The 19,287-nt window shown below is 44.9% G+C and overlaps 2 protein-coding genes across 6 annotated transcripts in view; one reads left to right on the top strand and one right to left on the bottom strand.

Moving 5' to 3' along the window:
* Nucleotides 1-3,621, top strand: part of CHD1 (chromodomain helicase DNA binding protein 1) — a 43,630-nt gene extending 40,009 nt beyond the window's left edge. Inside the window, exons 34-37 of one of the 2 annotated variants that reach the window (XM_079995276.1) lie at nucleotides 259-355; nucleotides 498-552; nucleotides 1,600-1,810; nucleotides 2,547-3,621. In XM_079995276.1, the coding sequence (XP_079851402.1) occupies nucleotides 259-355; nucleotides 498-552; nucleotides 1,600-1,810; nucleotides 2,547-2,889 (706 nt within the window). In that variant the 3' untranslated portion in view covers nucleotides 2,890-3,621. Of the gene's footprint in view, nucleotides 1-258; nucleotides 356-494; nucleotides 553-1,599; nucleotides 1,811-2,546 lie in introns of both variants that reach the window. The other variant, XM_079995275.1, reaches the window with a different exon arrangement.
* A 4,917-nt stretch (nucleotides 3,622-8,538) lies between these two features.
* Nucleotides 8,539-19,287, bottom strand: part of RGMB (repulsive guidance molecule BMP co-receptor b) — a 50,686-nt gene continuing 39,937 nt past the window's right edge. For all 4 annotated transcript variants that reach the window (XM_079995662.1, XM_079995664.1, XM_079995665.1 and 1 more), the window contains one exon: nucleotides 8,539-12,688. In XM_079995662.1, coding sequence (XP_079851788.1) covers nucleotides 12,023-12,688 — 666 coding nt within the window. In that variant the 3' untranslated portion in view covers nucleotides 8,539-12,022. The remainder of the gene's footprint in view (nucleotides 12,689-19,287) is intronic.

The following is a 19,287-nucleotide window of genomic DNA, read 5'->3' on the forward strand; positions in this document are numbered from 1 at the left end:
AACCACTAGATGGAGGCTCAATTCTGTTACATCTCTGACTAGCTTGAGGTATACTTTGCTGTGCAGATATATATATGTGTAACTATTTCAGTTATTTATTAAAAAAATTTTTTTTAATATGATGCAATTCACTTCATAATAGTAAAAGCAACAACAGTGATAGTGCCTACAAGTAAAATAATGTACTGTAGAACCAGGAACATATGACCTGCTAATGATTTTTTAGAAAACTGAACCACTTTTTCTCTTCCATTCTAGAAACCTGTGGATTTTTGTTTCCAAGTTTACAGAATTTGATGCCAGAAAGCTGCACAAATTGTACAAACATGCAATTAAAAAACGCCAAGAAACACAGGTATTAATAGACTGCCAAGTAATACAGAATAAATAAGCTTTTACCTGTGTTATTCTAACATTGGTATTAGTACTTCATGCAAATGAGACATATTTTGGTTTAATTTGGTAATAAAAATTTTCCTTATTTTTTTCCCCAGCAGCACAATGACCAGAATATCAGCAGCAGTGTGAATACACATTTGATTAGAAATCCAGGTAAGAACCTCAGTGTTGGGATGCTAAATTTTATACAATAAACAAATAGTTCCCATTCTAGATAGTAGGTTTGATGTAGAGAAAATTGCATGAATGTTGCTGCCAGAAACTGACTTCCCCACTCCTCATCCAAGCCACCGCACCCAAAGAATTGGAGACTGGAGGGGGGAAGGACTGAGGGGAAAGGCGTAGTCCCTGAAAGACAGGCGTGTTCTCTGAATCAAACCTGGGGGGCTGTGAGAGCTGCCTAAACATGTATATATGTGTATGTGAGTGAAGCAGGGACGCGGGTGGCGCTGTGGGTTAAACCACAGAGCCTAGGACTTGCCAATCAGAAGGTTGGCGGTTCGAATTGCCGTGATGGGGTGAGCTCCCGTTGCTTGGTCCCTGCTCCTGCCAACCTAGCAGTTCGAAAGCACGTCAAAGTGCAAGTAAATAGGTACCGCTCTGGCGGGAAGGTAAACGGCGTTTCCGTGCGCTGCTCTGGTTCATCAGAAGCTGCTTAGTCATGCTGGCCCCATGACCTAGAAGCTGTACGCCAGCCCCCTCGGCCAATAAAGCGAGATGAGTGCTGCAACCCCAGAGTCGGGTCCCTTTACCTTTACCTATGTGAGTGAAGCTAGCATCATATCAGTGTGTAGCGATGTACTGCTATCTCAGGTGACATGTATAAATTATTTGTTTGAGCAACAAGTCTTGAGATTAGCCTGCAATTTACTCAAATCATTAAAATGCATGCAAATTGGTAGTTCTCATTATGAATTTCAGTTTATTACAGCCAGCCATGAGAACATTGGGAATTGGTGAGACTTCTTTACAATTAAGGGTGTTAAGGATCGGGCTGCAAGTTTCCGTGCTTTTGAATCAGGCTTAGAATGTGTGGGAAAAGTAAAAGCCTTCTGTTTAAATGTTGTCAAATGGATTATTTAAATACATTAATTTAGTTCTTCACTTTTTCAGCCCATTTGCTGATCTCGAAAACATTCAGCTGGTAATTTATGTTGCCTATTTACAGCTAAACAAATCTCTGTACTTTCATTTAAGCAGATGTGGAACGCCTAAAAGAGAATACGAATCATGACGATAGTAGCAGAGACAGTTATTCCTCTGACAGACACTTATCACAATATCACGATCATCACAAAGACAGACTTCATGGAGATACCTACAAGAAAAGTGACTCTAGGAAAAGGCCTTATTCCAGCTTCAGCAATGGAAAAGATCATAGAGATTGGGATCACTATAAACAGGATAGCAGGTGAGTTCGTGACAGCCATCCACAGAACCCCGTTTTCCCAATTACTTCACAATTCTTGTGCAATATTTCTCACTAACAAGATGATTAGTAGGACTTTTTGCTCAGAAACTGTTGGCTGTGTGTAGGGCAAAAACATGCATGATGATAATACATGTCTGAACGCTCTGCTATTTTTGGTTTTATATTTGGGGAAAGGGGTGGCCAGGAGTGCAAAAGGGCCGCAGTTTGTTGGTGTGCAAACCCCACAACTGATGCAGTTAGCATTTTTAAAGATCAGCAGGTTAGATGCAAAGATCTGTTTCATGCAAGGGCCCCCAAACTGGTCCGCAAGCTTTAGTTCAGGTGATCTGTGGCATGTCTGTAAAAATATGCATAAAAGTCATACATAGCACATTACAATTTCAGCAACAGGCAGATATAACATTAAAAGGTCCATCGGCTCCCATAGCAGTTTTCAAGTGGTCCATGCAGGGGAAAGTTTAATGTCACCTGTAGTTTGGTTCAGTTGCATTGCTGAGAGAGAAAAGTGATGCAATGCTGCGCTGTGCTGTCCTGTCCACCTCTCAGAGCACACCATGATGCTAGAATCGGTTGGTTTTTCCCCTTAGTTTTCAGGAATCTTTTATTGTTTTGTTCTTCGAAGAAGGAGTGTGTGTGTGTTTAAAAAATCCTGTTGCGTTTCTACAAAGTCTACTCCTTTAAGATAGGTTCTGTTAGTATTTATTTTGTGTTTCAGATACTACAGTGATGGAAAGCACAGAAAGCTAGATGACCATAGGAACAGAGATCACAGGTCCAGTCTGGAAGGAAGCTTAAAAGACAGTCGGTCACACTCCGATCATCGGATACACTTAGACCATCGATCCAGTTCAGACTACAGCCATCATAAATCTTCGAGGGACTATAGGTATCACTCGGACTGGCAAATGGACCACAGAGCTTCCAGCAGCGGTCCTAGGTCACCATTAGATCAGAGAGCTTATGACTCCAGATCTCCCTTAGGACACAGATCTCCTTTTGAACATTCATCAGATCACAAAAGTACACCGGAACATATGTGGAGTAGCCGGAAGACATAGCAAAGACTAACATTTCCTGGACCTTTTTTTTTTTTTTTTTTGCCATACACAATAAACTAACACAGCAATTGCCTTACATGACTTGAAAGACATGGACCCTATGTGCTATGAGTAGCAGTATTGTTACTACTTTCCAGTATGCTAGGTCTATTATCCCAACAGAAGAGAAAATATTTTTGTATTTAAAGTTTTAATGCTGCACTGTGCTACAAATGTTGTAGCGCATTTTTTTAAAGAAAATATGTTTACTTTTTACAGGGACCTCAACACTGCCCCACTCAGACTGGATCTTAATCTGAACTCCTCCTCATCGAAGTGGTTTTATTCTGAACACAATTTAAATTATGTTTTTAGATGAGCATTTACATGTTGACCTGTGATCATATTTCAGGAAAGAATCAAGAGGTTGTTGTTTTTTTTTTAAAAAAAATAAAGATTCAAGGACTCTGTTCACTTTCCAAAGCTACTTGTTTACATTGTACACAGCGACCACCTTGCCGCTTTTTCATCACAAGCTTGAATATTTAAATTCTGTACCTATAATTGTAAAATAGCCACATGTTCCCCAGTTTGATCAGTTGTAATGCCCTTTTACAAAATGGCTGTAAATTATTGTAAATTAATTAAATGAGCTTCTCCTCCCCCCTCCCCCAGACATTTCCGTTCAGACTTGGCCTACCTTCCTCAAATGTGAAAAAGTATTAATTTCTAAAATAAAATATCTGATGCGGAGTCATTGTTCAGACTAAAACTGAGAAAAAGTAACCTCTTTACCATAGCTATATAATAAGATATTTTATTTAAATTATTGGTTAGCCTTTTAAAAACAAATTCTGCTTCTTTGATGTTGTAGCGTGAGAACTTTGAGTGATGCTTGGATATTGTTTTTATAACATAAACAAGTCTCACTAAGTGAGCATGGATATGAAGATTGCACATGCATAGTCATTTCAATAAATTTTCATCAGTGTTTAAACACTGGCCATCACAATTTCAATTAGTTGGAGATAATTCATTTTAGCAAGACTAAGCAGTGCATAGTTACTTTAGATTTCTATTTCTGCTGTTCCCTAAGGACTGAGATTGACAACTTGTTCAGTACCAAAATGCAACTTCGAAATGTATCCTGAATCAGAGGACCCTGGCTAATGTTTTTACTTTACCCTCAGTGCCAATTTATAAATATGCTCTGGTTCGATACAGCAATTTTACTGGTTGGTACAGTACTGACTATATTCATACTACTTAAATTAATATTTAAAAACATATGTAGTTACCATAGATGCTTACCATTACGGAGCAGGCATGTTCCAGAATTAACTGGTTGAATCAACAATGTTAATTTAATCCATGGTACTTCTGTACTGGAGCGAGGAGAAGACTGCAACCCAGATGTTTCACTACTCTGCTATAAATATGGAGACTCAAGCAAAGGGGGCAGGGGTCCCCCGCTTCTAATCCTGGAAGACAGTGAGCAAGTCCTGGCAGAGGAGTAATTTTTTTTTCCTGGACGGCTTGTGTTTACATCCTTGCTGAATTCTGAATATACTGAATAGTCTCGGGCCCTTTCAAATTCATGCACGTGAAATGGGAGTAAGAGCGACACTGGAAGCTCGTAGTTTGAGAAATGCTGTATGAAGGATTTAGCAGAGGTGCCGTGCCAACTATATAGCAAATATAAGATGACACACCATCCTGAGTTGTCCCCTGTGTTTTAATGCACATGGAGTGTGTATGCAGCAAACTGGATTCGGAATGTTCTGTCAAGCTACTGAAGAGGGTTTGGCTTCTACTCCTGTACATGCATTTTAATTTAACTGCTGATTTAGTGAGGGAGTCACCTCAGCCACAGCTGATGAGATGGATAGAATTTCTTGAGTGCTTAAAACCTGAAAATATTTCTCATTAGCTGAGACGTAATTGGCAAATTTTGCTTTATTCAGACTCGCAATTCCTACGTTTTGGATTCACAGGTTCTTGCAAGCCGCTGTTTTTCACTGACCTGCAGTTTGATGAGCTATGATTGTGTTGGCAACAGGTGAACTTTGGTAAATTCAGCACAGATTCAGCAACATGAGTGACTGGGGGGGACCGGGATATCAAAATGATTTATCCAAGTGAAACCAAGAACAAAGAGAAGCTGCAAAGAAAAGCATAAAACCGACTGAGGTGTGTAATTTTGAAGTCAATTTTATCTATACAACTTGTCCACCTTGAATGGAGAGGACAGGTTGTTCGGAGAGTCCACTGAAGCCGAGCAGCTACACAAGGAATTGGCTGCAGGAGGATTTGTCAGCGGGAAGGTAAACGGCGTTTCCGTGTGCGGCTCTGGCTCGCCAGATGCAGCTTTGTCACGCTGGCCACGTGACCCAGAAGTGTCTCCGGACAGCGCTGGCCCCTGGCCTCTTGAGTGAGATGGGCGCACAACCCCAGAGTCTGTCAAGACTGGCCCGTACGGGCAGGGGTACCTTTACCTTTACCTTTACCTTTTTACCAAGAATTCTCCATCTCGGGAGAATGGATGAAACTAGCCCAGGCTAACTTGCTTGTAGTGTCACAAGCAGAACAGCAGGTGGCAGTAGTGATATGGCAGTTAAGCTGTGGCTTTCCAACTTTGAAATGCTTTCTGCCGACTTTTTTAATCACCTAGGGAAGAGCATTTTATTTGCCTAAACCTTTAAAGACCTCCCTCCCCTTTTCTACTTGCTTTCATAGTTTTGTTGATTTTAAATTCTTACGTTGCTCTAGGAATCAGAGCTGAAAAGCTTATTGTTATGATTTGGCTACAATGCAAACTTTGGATGGTAGCGCTATGTGATTATTGCAAAGTGAAATTGGAGATTCCCCAGGAGATCTTGCGATCTGTAAGAATGTGAAGGGATCCAGTGTTCTTGCTGAGCGGAATGCTGTTGAACAGTCAAAAACAAGAGTCGCAGATGTGTTAAAGCATGCATTACATTGAACTATAAATGGACATTAGGGAAATGATCTGAATTGCTACAAATGCTTTAGAGGCAAAGGTGATAAAAGTGAGTAACGGCATTGTTCTCTTCTTTCCGGTTGTGAGAGACAATGCTGTGGAACCCAAATCCTATGTCTGTCTGAGATGCAGTAATACTGGTTGCCACTGGGCTTTTGAACCCAGGCAATCCTCATATATAAGGCAGTGGGGATTGGGCCCCTATATAAGGGCTCGCCACATTATCAGGATTTTCTGGTGCTTCACCATGACTGCAGAATTAGTGACTGAACCTAGTCCCTGCAGAGGCAACTGGCATGAGCAGGCTTGTGCGCTTGTAAGACCGATGTGAGGCAGCCCTTGGTTTAATCCAAGACTTCGTTCAACCGAACGTGTCAAAAATCGTGTTACAGTGGTACCTCGGGTTAAGTACTTAATTCGTTCCGGAGGTCCGTTCTTAACCTGAAGCACCACTTTAGCTAATGGGGCCTCCCGCCGCCGCTGCCGTGCGATTTCTGTTCTCATCCCGAGGTAAAGTTCTTAACCTGAGGTACTATTTCTGGGTTAGCGGAGTCTGTAACCTGAAGTGTATGTAACCTGAGGTACCACTGTACATTACGTTGAGCATACATTCGTGTTTACTGTTGTCCAGGGATACAGCATAAGAGCCTGCTGGGATCAGGCCGATGCCCCATCTAGTTCAAGCATCTTAATTCTCACAGTGGCCAACCAGATGCCTGTGGGAATCCAGCAAGCAATCTGCTTGTCATCTAATGGGGGGCGGGGAGCTAAATCTTACTCGGGTCAAGCAGTCCAGAGAGAGCATGGGGAAAGCCCGACTCACAGGTTTTCTTGTCCCGATCCCAATGAGTTGTGGCAAAAAGAACCATGTTCTCTCTGCAATTCTCTGCACATGTAGAGGCCTTCCGTAGACCTAGCTGAAGCAGTCTAAAGGTAAAGCTCATCTTGTCCTTAGTGCAAACAAATGAGTTATTGTCAATGAACAATCACATAAAGAGGTTGTGTGGTGCCACTGCCCTTTCATTTCAACCATTCTTTGCAGTATAGTATGTGCAAGATAGGTGGGACGCAGGTGGCGCTGTGGGTTAAAGCCTCAGCGCCTAGGGCTTGCCGATCGAAAGGTCGGCGGTTCGAATCCCTGCGGCGGGGTGCGCTCCCGCTGCTCGGTCCCAGCGCCTGCCAACCTAGCAGTTCGAAAGCACCTCCGGGTGCAAGTAGATAAATAGGGACCGCTTACCAGCGGGAAGGTAAACAGCGTTTCCGTGTGCGGCTCTGGCTCTGGCTCTGGCCAGAGCAGCGATGTCACGCTGGCCACGTGACCCGGAAGTGTCTCCGGACAGCGCTGGCCCCTGGCCTCTTAAGTGAGATGGGCGCACAACCCCAGAGTCTGTCAAGACTGGCCCGTACGGGCAGGGGTACCTTTACCTTTACCTTTTTACGTGCAAGATAACAGCCTTGTTTCAAGCATCTTTATAATAGCAACAAAAAAAAGTTTTGCTGAGAAAGGAGGTCTCTAAAGGTGGAACAAAAAAACACAACAAAGTGATTCCATGTCGTTTTTTGTTTTTTTTTTTTAAGAATGACTTGGAACCATGAAAAATAAAACACAATTATGGTATTATTATTTTTTAAAAAAGCAATTTATGTACTGCTGAGGATGAGTTGTAATTCTTACAGATGCCTGCAGTAACTTTTTTACTTTAGTATGCTGGCCTTTATAGCATAAGACATTGTAATCCTATGAAAGGGAAGGGGATGTAGCTCACTGATGGGGTCCTTTGCATGGGAAGTATCTGTTCAATTCTCCACTTCTCCAGGTAGGGCTGAGGAAAGATCCCTGTGTGAGACCCTGAACAGTCACTGCCAGGCAATGTCAACAAAACTGAGCCAGAATGACTAATGGCCTGATTCTATATAACAGAGATTCCTACATGTTCAGCAGTGAATCACATTGGAAAGCTGGCTGCTACTGGGAAAGAGGGACGCGGGTGGTGCTGTGGTCTAAACCACTGAGCCTCTTGGAAGGTTGGTGGTTCGAATCTCCGTGACGGAGTGAGCTCCCATTGCTCTGTCCCAGCTGCTGCCAACCTAGCAGTCTGAAAGCACACCAGTGCAAGTAGATAAATAGGTACCGCTGTGGTGGGAAGGTAAATGGCATTTCCGTGCACTCTGGTTTCCATCATGGTGTTCCGATGCGCGAGAAGTGCTTTAGTCATGCTGGCCACATGACCTGGAAAGCTGTCTGTGGATAAACGGCAGCTCCCTTGGCCTGAAAGCGAGATGAGTGCAGCAACCCCACAGTCCCCTTTGACTGGACTTAACCCTCCATGGGTCCTTTACCTTTTACCTTACTGGGAAAGGCCATAGTGAAGCAGCAGAGAACACTTGAACAAAAAACAGGTCCAAATCCCTGGGATCACAAGACCCATTGAGATCCTGTGCCAATGTAGACAGTGCGGAACAAAACTGCCCTATGCCTTGGCTCAGGATAAGGCTGCATTTCATCTTGTTAACACGCAGGAGGGCGGAAGTTGACCTGGCACAATGGAGCTGGCGCTAGAAAAAACCCTTGTAGCCCAGCCGCATCACACAGAGCTTATGAGCATTACCCGTCGTCTCGCGTCACATGCTGGCGTCCACCAGGGGTCAGTAAAACCACATTACAAACATTCCACAACATGGTATGTGGCTTTATTCTATCATAATAATTTAAAAGTATTTGTACACTGTATGGTCACTTTGTTTTTCTTTGTTTTTACACAAATGTATACTTATTTGTATATCCATGAACCACATCTAAAAGGGGCTTTGCAAAGACTGGGCACACTGTGGGTTTTCTTTCTTTCTTTCTTTCTTTCTTTCTTTCTTTCTTTCTTTCTAGCATAAAAATAAGTTTGAAGCCTTCAGGGAGAGAGAGACAGCCAGCCGTTTGGAGTGTCTGTGAAAACTAGTGTTCCTTCTAAGCGCAAGCTGTCCCCAGACACCACTCGCTCGCTTCAAACTATCCATATGTTTGGCATTAACCAAAGCTCTCTTGACTGTGATGGACTTCAAGAGCCAACATGTGCAAATAACATTTTCTCAAGAAATCCCACAGCAGGAACAAGAAAGAAAAGAGAAGAAAAAACCCCACACACTCCAGGTTCTAACATTTCTGAAATATTACTTATCTCTGGACTTTATGATTTAGATATTAGTGTACATAGATACTCGCGGGGCTTGGGAACACAGGAAATTAGCTAGCACACAGCTGCTCTTTACGATGGGCTCACACAGCAGTTACACCTCTAAGCTTGTCTATCGGGCTTCTTCCACAAATACCTTTCCACTTGGCACACAAAAAAACGGGAAAATCCAACTATTCTAAGACCATCAATGCTTCTCTCCAGACAAGATTCAGGGGGAGGGGAAGGAGGTTTTGCTTCAAATTCTGTGCTGCCCTAACCAACAAAAAAAGGGACAGCTTTACACAAAATTTCCGTTTTAAAACCATTCTGGCAGTGGGGAAAAGAGGACTAAGCGGCAAATTCAGCACTATATTCCCGAGCGCCAGCCCAATTCATTTACACAGTGGCCAGCAGTTTCACCTCGCCTAGGAACTTTTCCGAAACATTTCCAACTTTTTCCACAATTATTAAAAAAGGATGTAAATATTCTTCTCCCAAAACTGATCAGGATTCCCATGAAGGGAACCAAATATTATGAAGCTTTTGTTTGGCTTAATTTCAGTACTTCGTACTTCCTGAACTGGTCCTGCAATGCAGGCCAATATAATTATGGCCACGTTTTAGATTTGAGGCAAATCTAAAAAGGAGCATCTTTTCCAAGGGCGTTAGTAGGTTCACAGCTCATTCTGCTGAACAAATGGCATTTAGCCTCGTCCCAAGAAGGCAATCCACACCTGTATACCCTAGTCTAACCCAACATGGCTCCCTCCCAGTGTTGCTGACTACAACTCTCATCCCTTTGTCATTGCCATCCGTGTTTCAGATTGAGGAAATCTGGCCCTGAGACAAGTGGCCCAGGACCCCAAAAGCCAAAGAAACAGGTGGATGGAGCCACAGGTCATTGTCAGGTTGCACCTTTGGGTACTCCAGTTAAAATGGCCTGGGCAAAATTCTTCATGTTCATCTAGGACCAGGTTCTTTTGCCAAAAATTATCCAGAAGCAAAAATTGTCAGGAGTTCAGAAGTTTGTTTCTTTTGAAAAAAATATTTCAAGAAGTTTCAGCTAAGCCCTAGCTCTGTACCTTCCTTTACTTAGCAATTTCAGCTACCCTAAATCTGGAATGAGGTTGGCACTTTGATGCTATGCGAGTTTTGCTACCCACCTAGATGCCAACCTAGAGCTCAAAGATTCCCCCAAGTGTCCCAGTGGGCTTTCCTAGGTAAAAAGGGAGAGGGGGGGGAGTACTCTTAGCTTCCTCACCCCCAGGATGATCAAGAGAGCATGGGGGGAGGGAAAACATGGCTCAGTTGGCAGAGAGTCTTTTGAAAAAGAGCTGGGTGTAGGTCCAGCTGCAGCTGAAATAAGCCACAGGGTCCTCTAGCAAAACACAGGAGTGGGAATTGAGCCTCTAAACATGAAATGTGTATATGATTGCCTGCACCGTATTAAAGGAATGATCTTTGGGCACCTCAAAAACTTAGCCGAGAGGCTTAACACGACGTACACTTTCATAGCTGCACCCCGAGACAGAAAAGCTGCGGTTCTCCAGTTGTTGTTGCAATGTCATCTGCTTCTGCCAGCATGGCCGATGTCAGGAATGGTGGGAGGTAGAATCCAGACACGTTTAAGGTGGACTGCGGCTTCATGGGTTACCGCTTGCAGCACCAATCTGGTAAAATCAGTCAGATCTTTAAAGGTGCCTCAATGTTCTCTTTCGGTGTCTGAATTTTGTAACAGAAGAAGCTACTGCAGTTTAGCAAGTTGCAAACAAAAAACTAGATCTGGGAATGACGACCAGGCAACCTTTGAGCAAATGCTTCTGTTGCCTTAGGCTGCTCAGGCTCCAAATGTAAAATATAGGCTGGCACAGCAAGCTTTTCAGACCAAACTGGGGTTCCCTTGTTTGCTCCTTTTTTAGACAAACACCTAAGTCAGAATTCTAAAAGGTTTATCTCCAAAGCTTTTGGGGGTTTTTTTGTAGTTGTTACAAAAAACTTATTTAGGTAGGCTGAGGGTGCCTACATTTAGGGGGGGGGGCAAGGAGGAGAGAGGGAAATCAGACATGATTAACCCAGTGAGGCCTACCACTATCATAGGGAACACACTTAATACAAACCACTTGAAGATATCCATATAACCGATATATATTAAGAGACCAAGCCCCAAAAACCTCGGCGAGTTTTGGGTTTCACACGCGTACGTTTGGGAAGGAGACAGAGACACCGTTTTCTACGTTCGTGCCCTTCATGACCCGAGGCGAGAAATGCATTTTGCACTTGGCGAGTCAATACCCGAGCACAAAATCCCACCTCCCCATCACACACAAGAAAGCAGTCCTCAGGAGAAGGGGGCGGGAATAATCTGCATCAGGAATGATGCAGCAAGGGGCAGTTCCAATTGTGAGGATCAATATCAAATGACCTTTTTGTTCTTATGGAACACAGGCTGGCTACTGGCCCAGGGTCCAAAAGGAAGAATTAGCTCATCCCAGACCTGCACCTATCTTCCCCCCTCCAGCCAACTTCTTGGGTTTGCCTCAAAAGGCGAAGCAGAGAGAGGAGGGTGAAAGGACCGCAGAAGCTAGTGAGTTCAGCTAGGTAATACTTAGAGGGAGCACTGGGTATGATATATGTACACGTGGCTAAATGCTTTACATATTACCTAGATACACATAAATATTCAATATATAAAAAATAAAGTGCTTTCTATCGGGTCCTGATGAAAGGACATTATAAAACATTTCACCAACTGCAAAGCAAAAAATTATTACAATCAAAAAAAGAATATTACATCCAACGTACATGAGGAAAGAAAAACTAACACAATATGTACAATCCGCTGGGCGTCCCAGGAGGAGGGGGTGGGAAAGGCGGAAGCATCCCTTCATATACATGGTATATACATATATAATCTTTAAGTCAATATATTATGACAATATATATTTTTAAACCTTTGTTCTCGGGGATGAGGGAACCCAACACAACCCTACAAAAACACAACAAGCATCAAGCACACGAGTCCAAGACTAAGACACAAAAGCTGCTGCCCTTGGCCAGCCGCCCCGTTGTCGGGGAAGATGTGCCACCGCTCCTTCCTGGGGTGCAGAGCCTCGACGTCTTGCAAGGCACTGTGGGCAGCTGCCGTGAAGTTGGCATCGCCGGTGGTCAGCAAATCGAACACGCAAGAGTAAAAATAGATGTCCTTCAGAAGCATCTTCTCGTGGCATTTGGCCGTGGCGCTCTCCAAGGTGTACACAGACCGGGTCTGGCTGGAAGCGCCCGGAGGGAGGAGCTGCCCCATCACGGGCAAAGGGAGGTGCCCGCTGTCGTCGATTCGCTCGCTGGAGGGGCAGCCGTTCACACAGAGCTGTAGGTCTTGGCTCTCTTCATAAGCCATGGCGAGCTCTTCCGGCATGCGAATGGCAAGCGTTAGGTAGCGGCCCAGCTGGCGCACAAAGACCGTGGTCCCAATGTACCGGGCGTGCATCTCCACATACTTGCCGCTCACTCGCTCCACGATGTGCAAGCTCTTGGTGTCGCCGTCGCCACCGCTGGTCGTGCCGTCGACAAAGGCGGCAGGCAAATCGTCGGTCACGGCCTGGTACACTTTCTGATCTGTGCAGTCTTGGTAAGATTTGAAGATGATGGTGATCTGCAGAAGGGAAGGGAAGCCAAGAAGAGCAGAATTAGAGCAGGGAATGACACGACACACCTCTCGGCTATGTGCAGCTGTTTAAATTCCACTCAAAAAGACTCCATTCACTGCCGGGCACCAAATTCAATACCCACTAGGATGCTACCATTAGCACAGTTCAATTATCAGCATGCAACATTTGATGAAACAGAAACCAACCTTTGCCCTAAAGTAGTCTTGGAGCATCACAAAATGGTGTATCTGAATTGTATGTCACGGTGCAAACCAGCGTTTCTCAAACTTGGGTCTCCAGCTGTTTTTGGACTACAACTCCCATCATCCCTAGCTAGCAAGAGCATTGGCCAGGGATGGATGGGAGTTGTAGTCCCACAACAGCAGGAGACCCAAGTTTGAAAAACACTTTCAGATGATCCTTTCCCCCACCCAGATGCCTTCCAGATTTTTTGGACTGCAGATACCAGGCTGAGGAAGGCTGTCCTAAATTCTAGAAATCACAAGCAGGTTAACATTCAACCTTTCTAAAGGTTCATTCCCAGCGCTTGGGCTTCGTACTCCAAGAGGGAGCAGTTCATGAGGGAAAGAAGAATTAGCAACTCTCTGTATTGTTAAGTTCTGGCTGATCTGCCAGTTAACAGACCAAGGGTGTGCTCACACTCCAGAACTATTGAATGATACTTTTACAGAGTGATAAAAAGAGGGTTTTATACCACAGTAAAGATGGCATGAAATAAATGTGCATTAGTGTGCTTGTAGTGAAGACAAACTCCTCAGGCTTTGCTACAGGCCAGGAGTCTGCTGTAGGAAAAACAACACCCCTTCAGTCTGCTGTAGGAAAAACAACACCCCTTCAGAGTGGCCAAAAGAGTTTGGGGACACTGAGCAAAGTTTTTTTTTCTTCTGAGGGCAACCACCTGTTCCATGCTAAGCAACCAAGAAATATTCACTGCAATGATTGTGAGACAGGCTCCCCCACTCCCCTGAGTCCTATGAATGGTTCCATGAAGAACTTTCTGACTGTAAAAGCTGTTCAGTGGTGGAATGGTCTCCCTTGGGAGGTTGTGGGCAATCTCCATCCTTGGAGGTTTTTAAGCAGCGGTTGGAGGGGCTTCTGTTTTAACTACTTTAGCTGAGATTCCTGCAATGACCCTCGGGGGCCGAGACCACATAACACCAGTCTTGAAAGACCTACATTGGCTCCCAGTACATTTCTGAGCACAATTCAAAGTGTGGGTGTTGACCTTTAAAGCCCTAAATGGCCTCAGCCCAGTATACCTGAAGGAGCGTCTCCACCCCCCATCGTTCAGCCTGGACACTGAGGTCCAGTGCTGAGGGCCTTCTGGTGGTTCCCTCACTGTGAAAAGCAAAGCTACAGGGAACCAGGCAGAGGGCCTTCTCGGTAGTTGCGCCCGCCCTGTGGAAAGCCCTCCCATCAGATGTCAAAGAGATAAACAACTACCTGACATTCAAGCAGCCCTGTTCAGGGAAGTTTTTAATGTGTGACATTTTAATGTATTTTTAATCTTTGTTGGAAGCCGCCCAGAGTGGCTGAGGAAACCCAGGCAGATGGGTGGGGTACAAATAAGTTGTTGTTGTTGTTGTTGTTGTTAATTATTATTCCAACTCTACAATTCTACGATGCCCTCCTGCGAGTATGAATGCATCCCTGGGGAAGTGGATTGGGACGCTCTTAGTTCTTTGTGAAGCACTGGTTTGAACGTTAAAGCTTGGGGAAGCCTCCTTCAGGTATTCCTATACAGACAAGTTGCCTGAACCCTGAGTTTTCACAGAGCTATGCAACAGTTAAGAACTTTAGCAGATGGTGGGGGACCGAGAAATAATGCGGAAGGCAAGTAACGTGTTGCACTGAAATATGCTGCCTGGAGAGAAAGAGAGAAGAGACATGCAGCCCATAGGAACCCCAGGAAAAGCACTCTGAAAAGCATGCCTGAGGGTCCCACACCAGGCCTGCAGGCCTGATTTCGGCACACTGAAAGCAACAGAACTGGGGTGTGGCCAAAGTCCAGGAAGCCAAAGTTGGGGAAGGAGAAGAAGCAAACCCTCCAAACTCAGAAACAGAAGGTTACAAAATGCCCTTCCACTTTTCAGCCTATGCTCATTCACAGGGACAAAGCGATTTTCAGATCCTTCCATTGAAGTCTTTCTTATTTCTGAGCCCTTTTCTTCGGCATGCTGGAGGAGTCTGGACTCAGCCTGAGGACTGGCTGTTCTCTGTTATTGCCCTCCCCTCCGTTATTGCCCCCCCCTCCCTCCTCTCCACCCCAAAACACACACCCTCATTATTTCAGCACCACATGTTCCCACCGGTGCTGGGTGACTGGAATTTTCCTACGGTTTCCTTCAGTTTAATCACTTCGACGGCTATCTGCAGACCAGCTGCAGCCAAGCAATCTGTTAAATGCATAGCCGGGGGCCACAGCTGAGACCAGCGGGGATTTCCCCCCCCCCCAATTTGGTGGGTGGGGGGAAGAGAGCAGTTGACTTTGAGCGTTGTCTGGATTGGAGCAAGAATTCAGCCCCTTTCTACTCCACTGAAGCAACTCACAATCCCTCTTTTGGCATTAATCATGTTAAAGCTCCGTTTGAGAACCCTGAGGGAGGATATGCTGGAGATTGTCTCTCCGAGTAATTTGTTGTGTAGCCAACTCCTCGGCCGAGGAGGAGTTCTCGCTGAAGAGAGAAAAAGAGCAATCTGAAAACAGCTGCTTTCCCCCAGAACAGGAAGCGGAATGATCTAGCATCTCCAAACATGAAAAGCAACATGACTTCGGGCCCTTCTCTGCAGCCACGCTAGTGCCGCTCAGCGAGGGAAAGTTAATTTTGGCAGGCCGGATGAAATAAGTGCAAGTCTGCTCACACTGAAGTGAGAGATTAGCAAGACAAATCACTTCTAATGAGAGACAGAGCTCTCTCCCCCACTGCCATCTTTGCTTTGCATGTGCCATAAAATTGACACCAGCCATGATGAAAGGGAGCATCTCTCTGAGAAATCACAGAAAGTAGCTTGCTTTGTTTTATCAATCAGCTAGTTCTATCCTTGGAAGGAACTTGATTTACAGGTATAAGAATTTGGGGGGTGTGGGTAAAAACAGAACAAAAACACCGTTGCTCCCAATATTAGCCTAATAGAGCTGGCATGGTGAAACTGTGACCCTCCAAGTGTTGCTGGAACCCAACTCCCATCCTTCCTGACTATTGGTGATGCAGGCTTGGCCAGCAACATCACGAGGGTACCAGGTTGGAGAAGGGTAGAATCATAGCATTGGAAGAGACCCTGAGGATCATCTAGTCCAGTGTTTCCCCAACTTGGCTCTCCATTTGGACTACAATTCCCATCACTCCTGACCACTGGTCCTGCTAGCTAGGGATGGTGGGAGTTGTGGTCCAGAAACAGCTGGAGACCCAAGTTGAGGAAACACAGAGTCGTTCAACATCCTGGCACCGCAGTCCCATTAAGTGGGGGGATGCATGTACCATGAAAAGGACAATACAGTGGTACCTCAGGTTAAGTACTTAATTCGTTCCGGAGGTCCGTTCTTAACCTGAAACTGTTCTTAACCTGAAGCACCACTTTAGCTAATGGGGCCTCCTGCTGCTGCCACGCCGCTGGAGCACAATTTCTGTTCTCATCCTGAAGCAAAGTTCTTAACCCGAGGTAATTTTTCTGGGTTAGCGGAGTCTGTAACCTGAAGCGTATGTAACCTGAGGTACCACTAATAGGTCACCTGCTCTCTTTTGGTTTCTGCGTCTCCACCCCCTTGTTCAGCCTGGAAACTGAGGTCCAGCTCCGAGGGCCTTCTGGCAGTTCCCTCACTGTGAGAAGTGAGGTTACAGGGAACCAACCAGGCAGAGGGCCTTCTCAGTGGCGGTGCCCGCCCTGTGGAATGCCCTCCCATCAGATGTCAAGGAAATAAAACAACTACTTGACTTTTAGAAGACATCTGAAGGCAGCCCTGTTTAGGGAAGTTTTTAATATGTGAGGTTTTATTCTGTTTTTAATCTGTTGGGAGCTGCCCAGAGTGGCTGGGGAAACCCAGCCGGATGGGCAGGGTATAAATAATTTAAAAAATATTACTACTACTACTACTACTACTATTCATGAGCTAAAGGGAAACTTTAGCCCTCCAGATGTGGCTGAACTACAACTCCCATCAACCACTGGGCCATGCTTGCTAGGACTGATGGGAGTTCAGCAACTTCAAGGAGGAGCACATGTTCCCCACTCTTGGTATGCACCAACAAATGCAAGGGTGAGAATTAAGCCTAAACAAGGGAAGCAGAGCTTTGGCCACAGACCACTTAGCCTTGAAAAGGTGCCAAGCAATTGTCTGCCTTCCCGCTGCCCTGAGTGCAGCATTGCTCTGCAGCTGGTCTCTACAGGCCACACAACTCCTATTAAAAGGCAGCAAAGTTTTCCGAAGTCTGTATTAAGTAGGGTAGTTTCTTTAATAAAAATATGGATGCATTATGCAAGGCAATGTAAACATCTCTCTCTCAATTTAGAAACCATAATGCAATATAATCTGAAACGTATTAGTATTCTTGGCTGACTATCCCACCTTTGGGATAAGGACCTTTTAAAAAATATATTAAACCACACATTTCGAGTTGCTGCTTTCCAGCAAGGCCAGGATCAAGAAAATAAATAATCGTCTTTCACGGATTTAACTTTTCAATCAGGCGCAGAACTCCATTATTAACAGGTCTACAGAATATCCTCAAACTGCCCTAAGGTATTAGGGAAGTCGCAGATTGTGACTCAACTGGCTAACCATTTCTCAGCTCAAGGGCAGCATTCCCTTCTAAGCAATCTTACAGGAGCCATATGCCAGTGGACGATGGGGCCAGAGGCAGAAGTGTGGTTAAACTATGGAAATCGCTGTGATGGTCCCCAATTTGGATGGTTTTTAGAAGAGTGTTCTTGTTTCCTACAAGGCTTCCACAGTTGGCCACTGCAAGAACAGGAAGCTGGACCAGGTGGACCTTTGGCCTGATCCAGCAGATTCTTATGTTCTTATCACTTTTACCTTTGTACAGTAGAGGGACGCGGGTGCTGCTGTGGTCTAAACCACTCAGCCTAGGCTTGCCGATCAGAAGGTTGGCAGTTCAAATCCCCGTGACAGGGTGAGCTCCCGTTGCTCGGTCCCAGCTCCTGCCAACCTAGCAGTCTGAAAGCACGTCAAAGTGCAAGTAGATAAATAGGTACTGCTCCGGCAGGAAGGTAAACAGCGTTTCTGTGCGCTGCTCTGGTTCGCCAGAAGTGGCTTAGTCATGCTGGCCACATGACCTGGAAAAAACTGCCTGAGGAAGCGGACAAACGCTGGCTCCCTCGGCCTGTAAAGTGAGATGAGAGTTGCAACCCGAGTCGTTCGCGACTGGACTTAATTGTCAGGGGTCCCAATGGAGTGGCCCTCATAGTCAACAAAAGAGTGGCAAAAGCTGTACTGGGATGCAATCTCAAAAATGATAGAATGATCTCGATACGAATCCAAGGCAGACCTTTTAACATCACAGTAATCCAAGTTTATGCACCAACTACTGGTGCTGAAGAAACTGAAATTGACCAATTCTATGAAGACTTACAACACCTTATAGAAGTGACACCAAAGAAGGATGTTCTTCTCATTATAGGGGATTGGAATGCTACAGTAGGGAGTCAAGAGATAAAAGGAACAACTGGCAAGTTTGGCCTCGGAGTTCAAAACAAAGCAGGGCAAAGGCTAATAGAGTTCTGCCAAGAGAACAAGCTGGTCATCACAAACACTCTTTTCCAACAACACAAGAGACGACTCTACACATGGACATCACCAGATGGGCAGCATCGAAATCAGATTGATTATATTCTCTGCAGCCAAAGATGGAGAAGCTCTATACAGTCAGCAAAAACAAGACCTGGAGCGGACTGTGGCTCAGATCATCAGCTTCTTATAGCAAAATTCAAGCTTAAACTGAAGAAAGTAGGAAAAACCACTGGGCCGGTAAGATACAATCTAAGTCAAATCCCTTATTAATACACAGTGGAAGTGAGGAACAGGTTTAAGGATTTAGATTTGGTGGACAGAGTGCCTGAAGAACTATGGATGGAGGCTCGTAACATTATACAGGAGACAGCAATGAAAACCATCCCAATGAAAAGGAAATGCAAGAAAGCAAAGTGGCTGTCCAACGAGGCCTTACAAATAGCGGAGGAGAGAAGGCAAGCAAAATGCGAGGGAGATAGTGAAAGATACAGGAAATTGAATGCAGACTTCCAAAAAATAGCAAGGGGAGACAAGAAGGCCTTCTTAAATGAGCAATGCAAAGAAACAGAGGAAAACAACAGAATGGGAAGAATCAGAGATCTGTTCAAGAAAATTGGAGATATGAAAGGGACATTTTGTACAAAGATTACCATAATAAAGGACAAAAGTGGTAAGGACCTAACAGAAGCAGAAGACATCAAGAAGAGGTGGCAAGAATACACAGAGGAATTATACCAGAAAGATATGGATGGCTTGTACACCCCAGGTAGTGTGGTTGCTGACCTTGAGCCAGACATCCTAGAGAGTGAAGTCAAATGGGCCTTAGAAAGCACTGCT

Source organism: Podarcis cretensis (assembly GCF_951804945.1).
Source record: "Podarcis cretensis genome assembly, chromosome: 11".
NCBI lineage: Eukaryota > Metazoa > Chordata > Lepidosauria > Squamata > Lacertidae > Podarcis > Podarcis cretensis.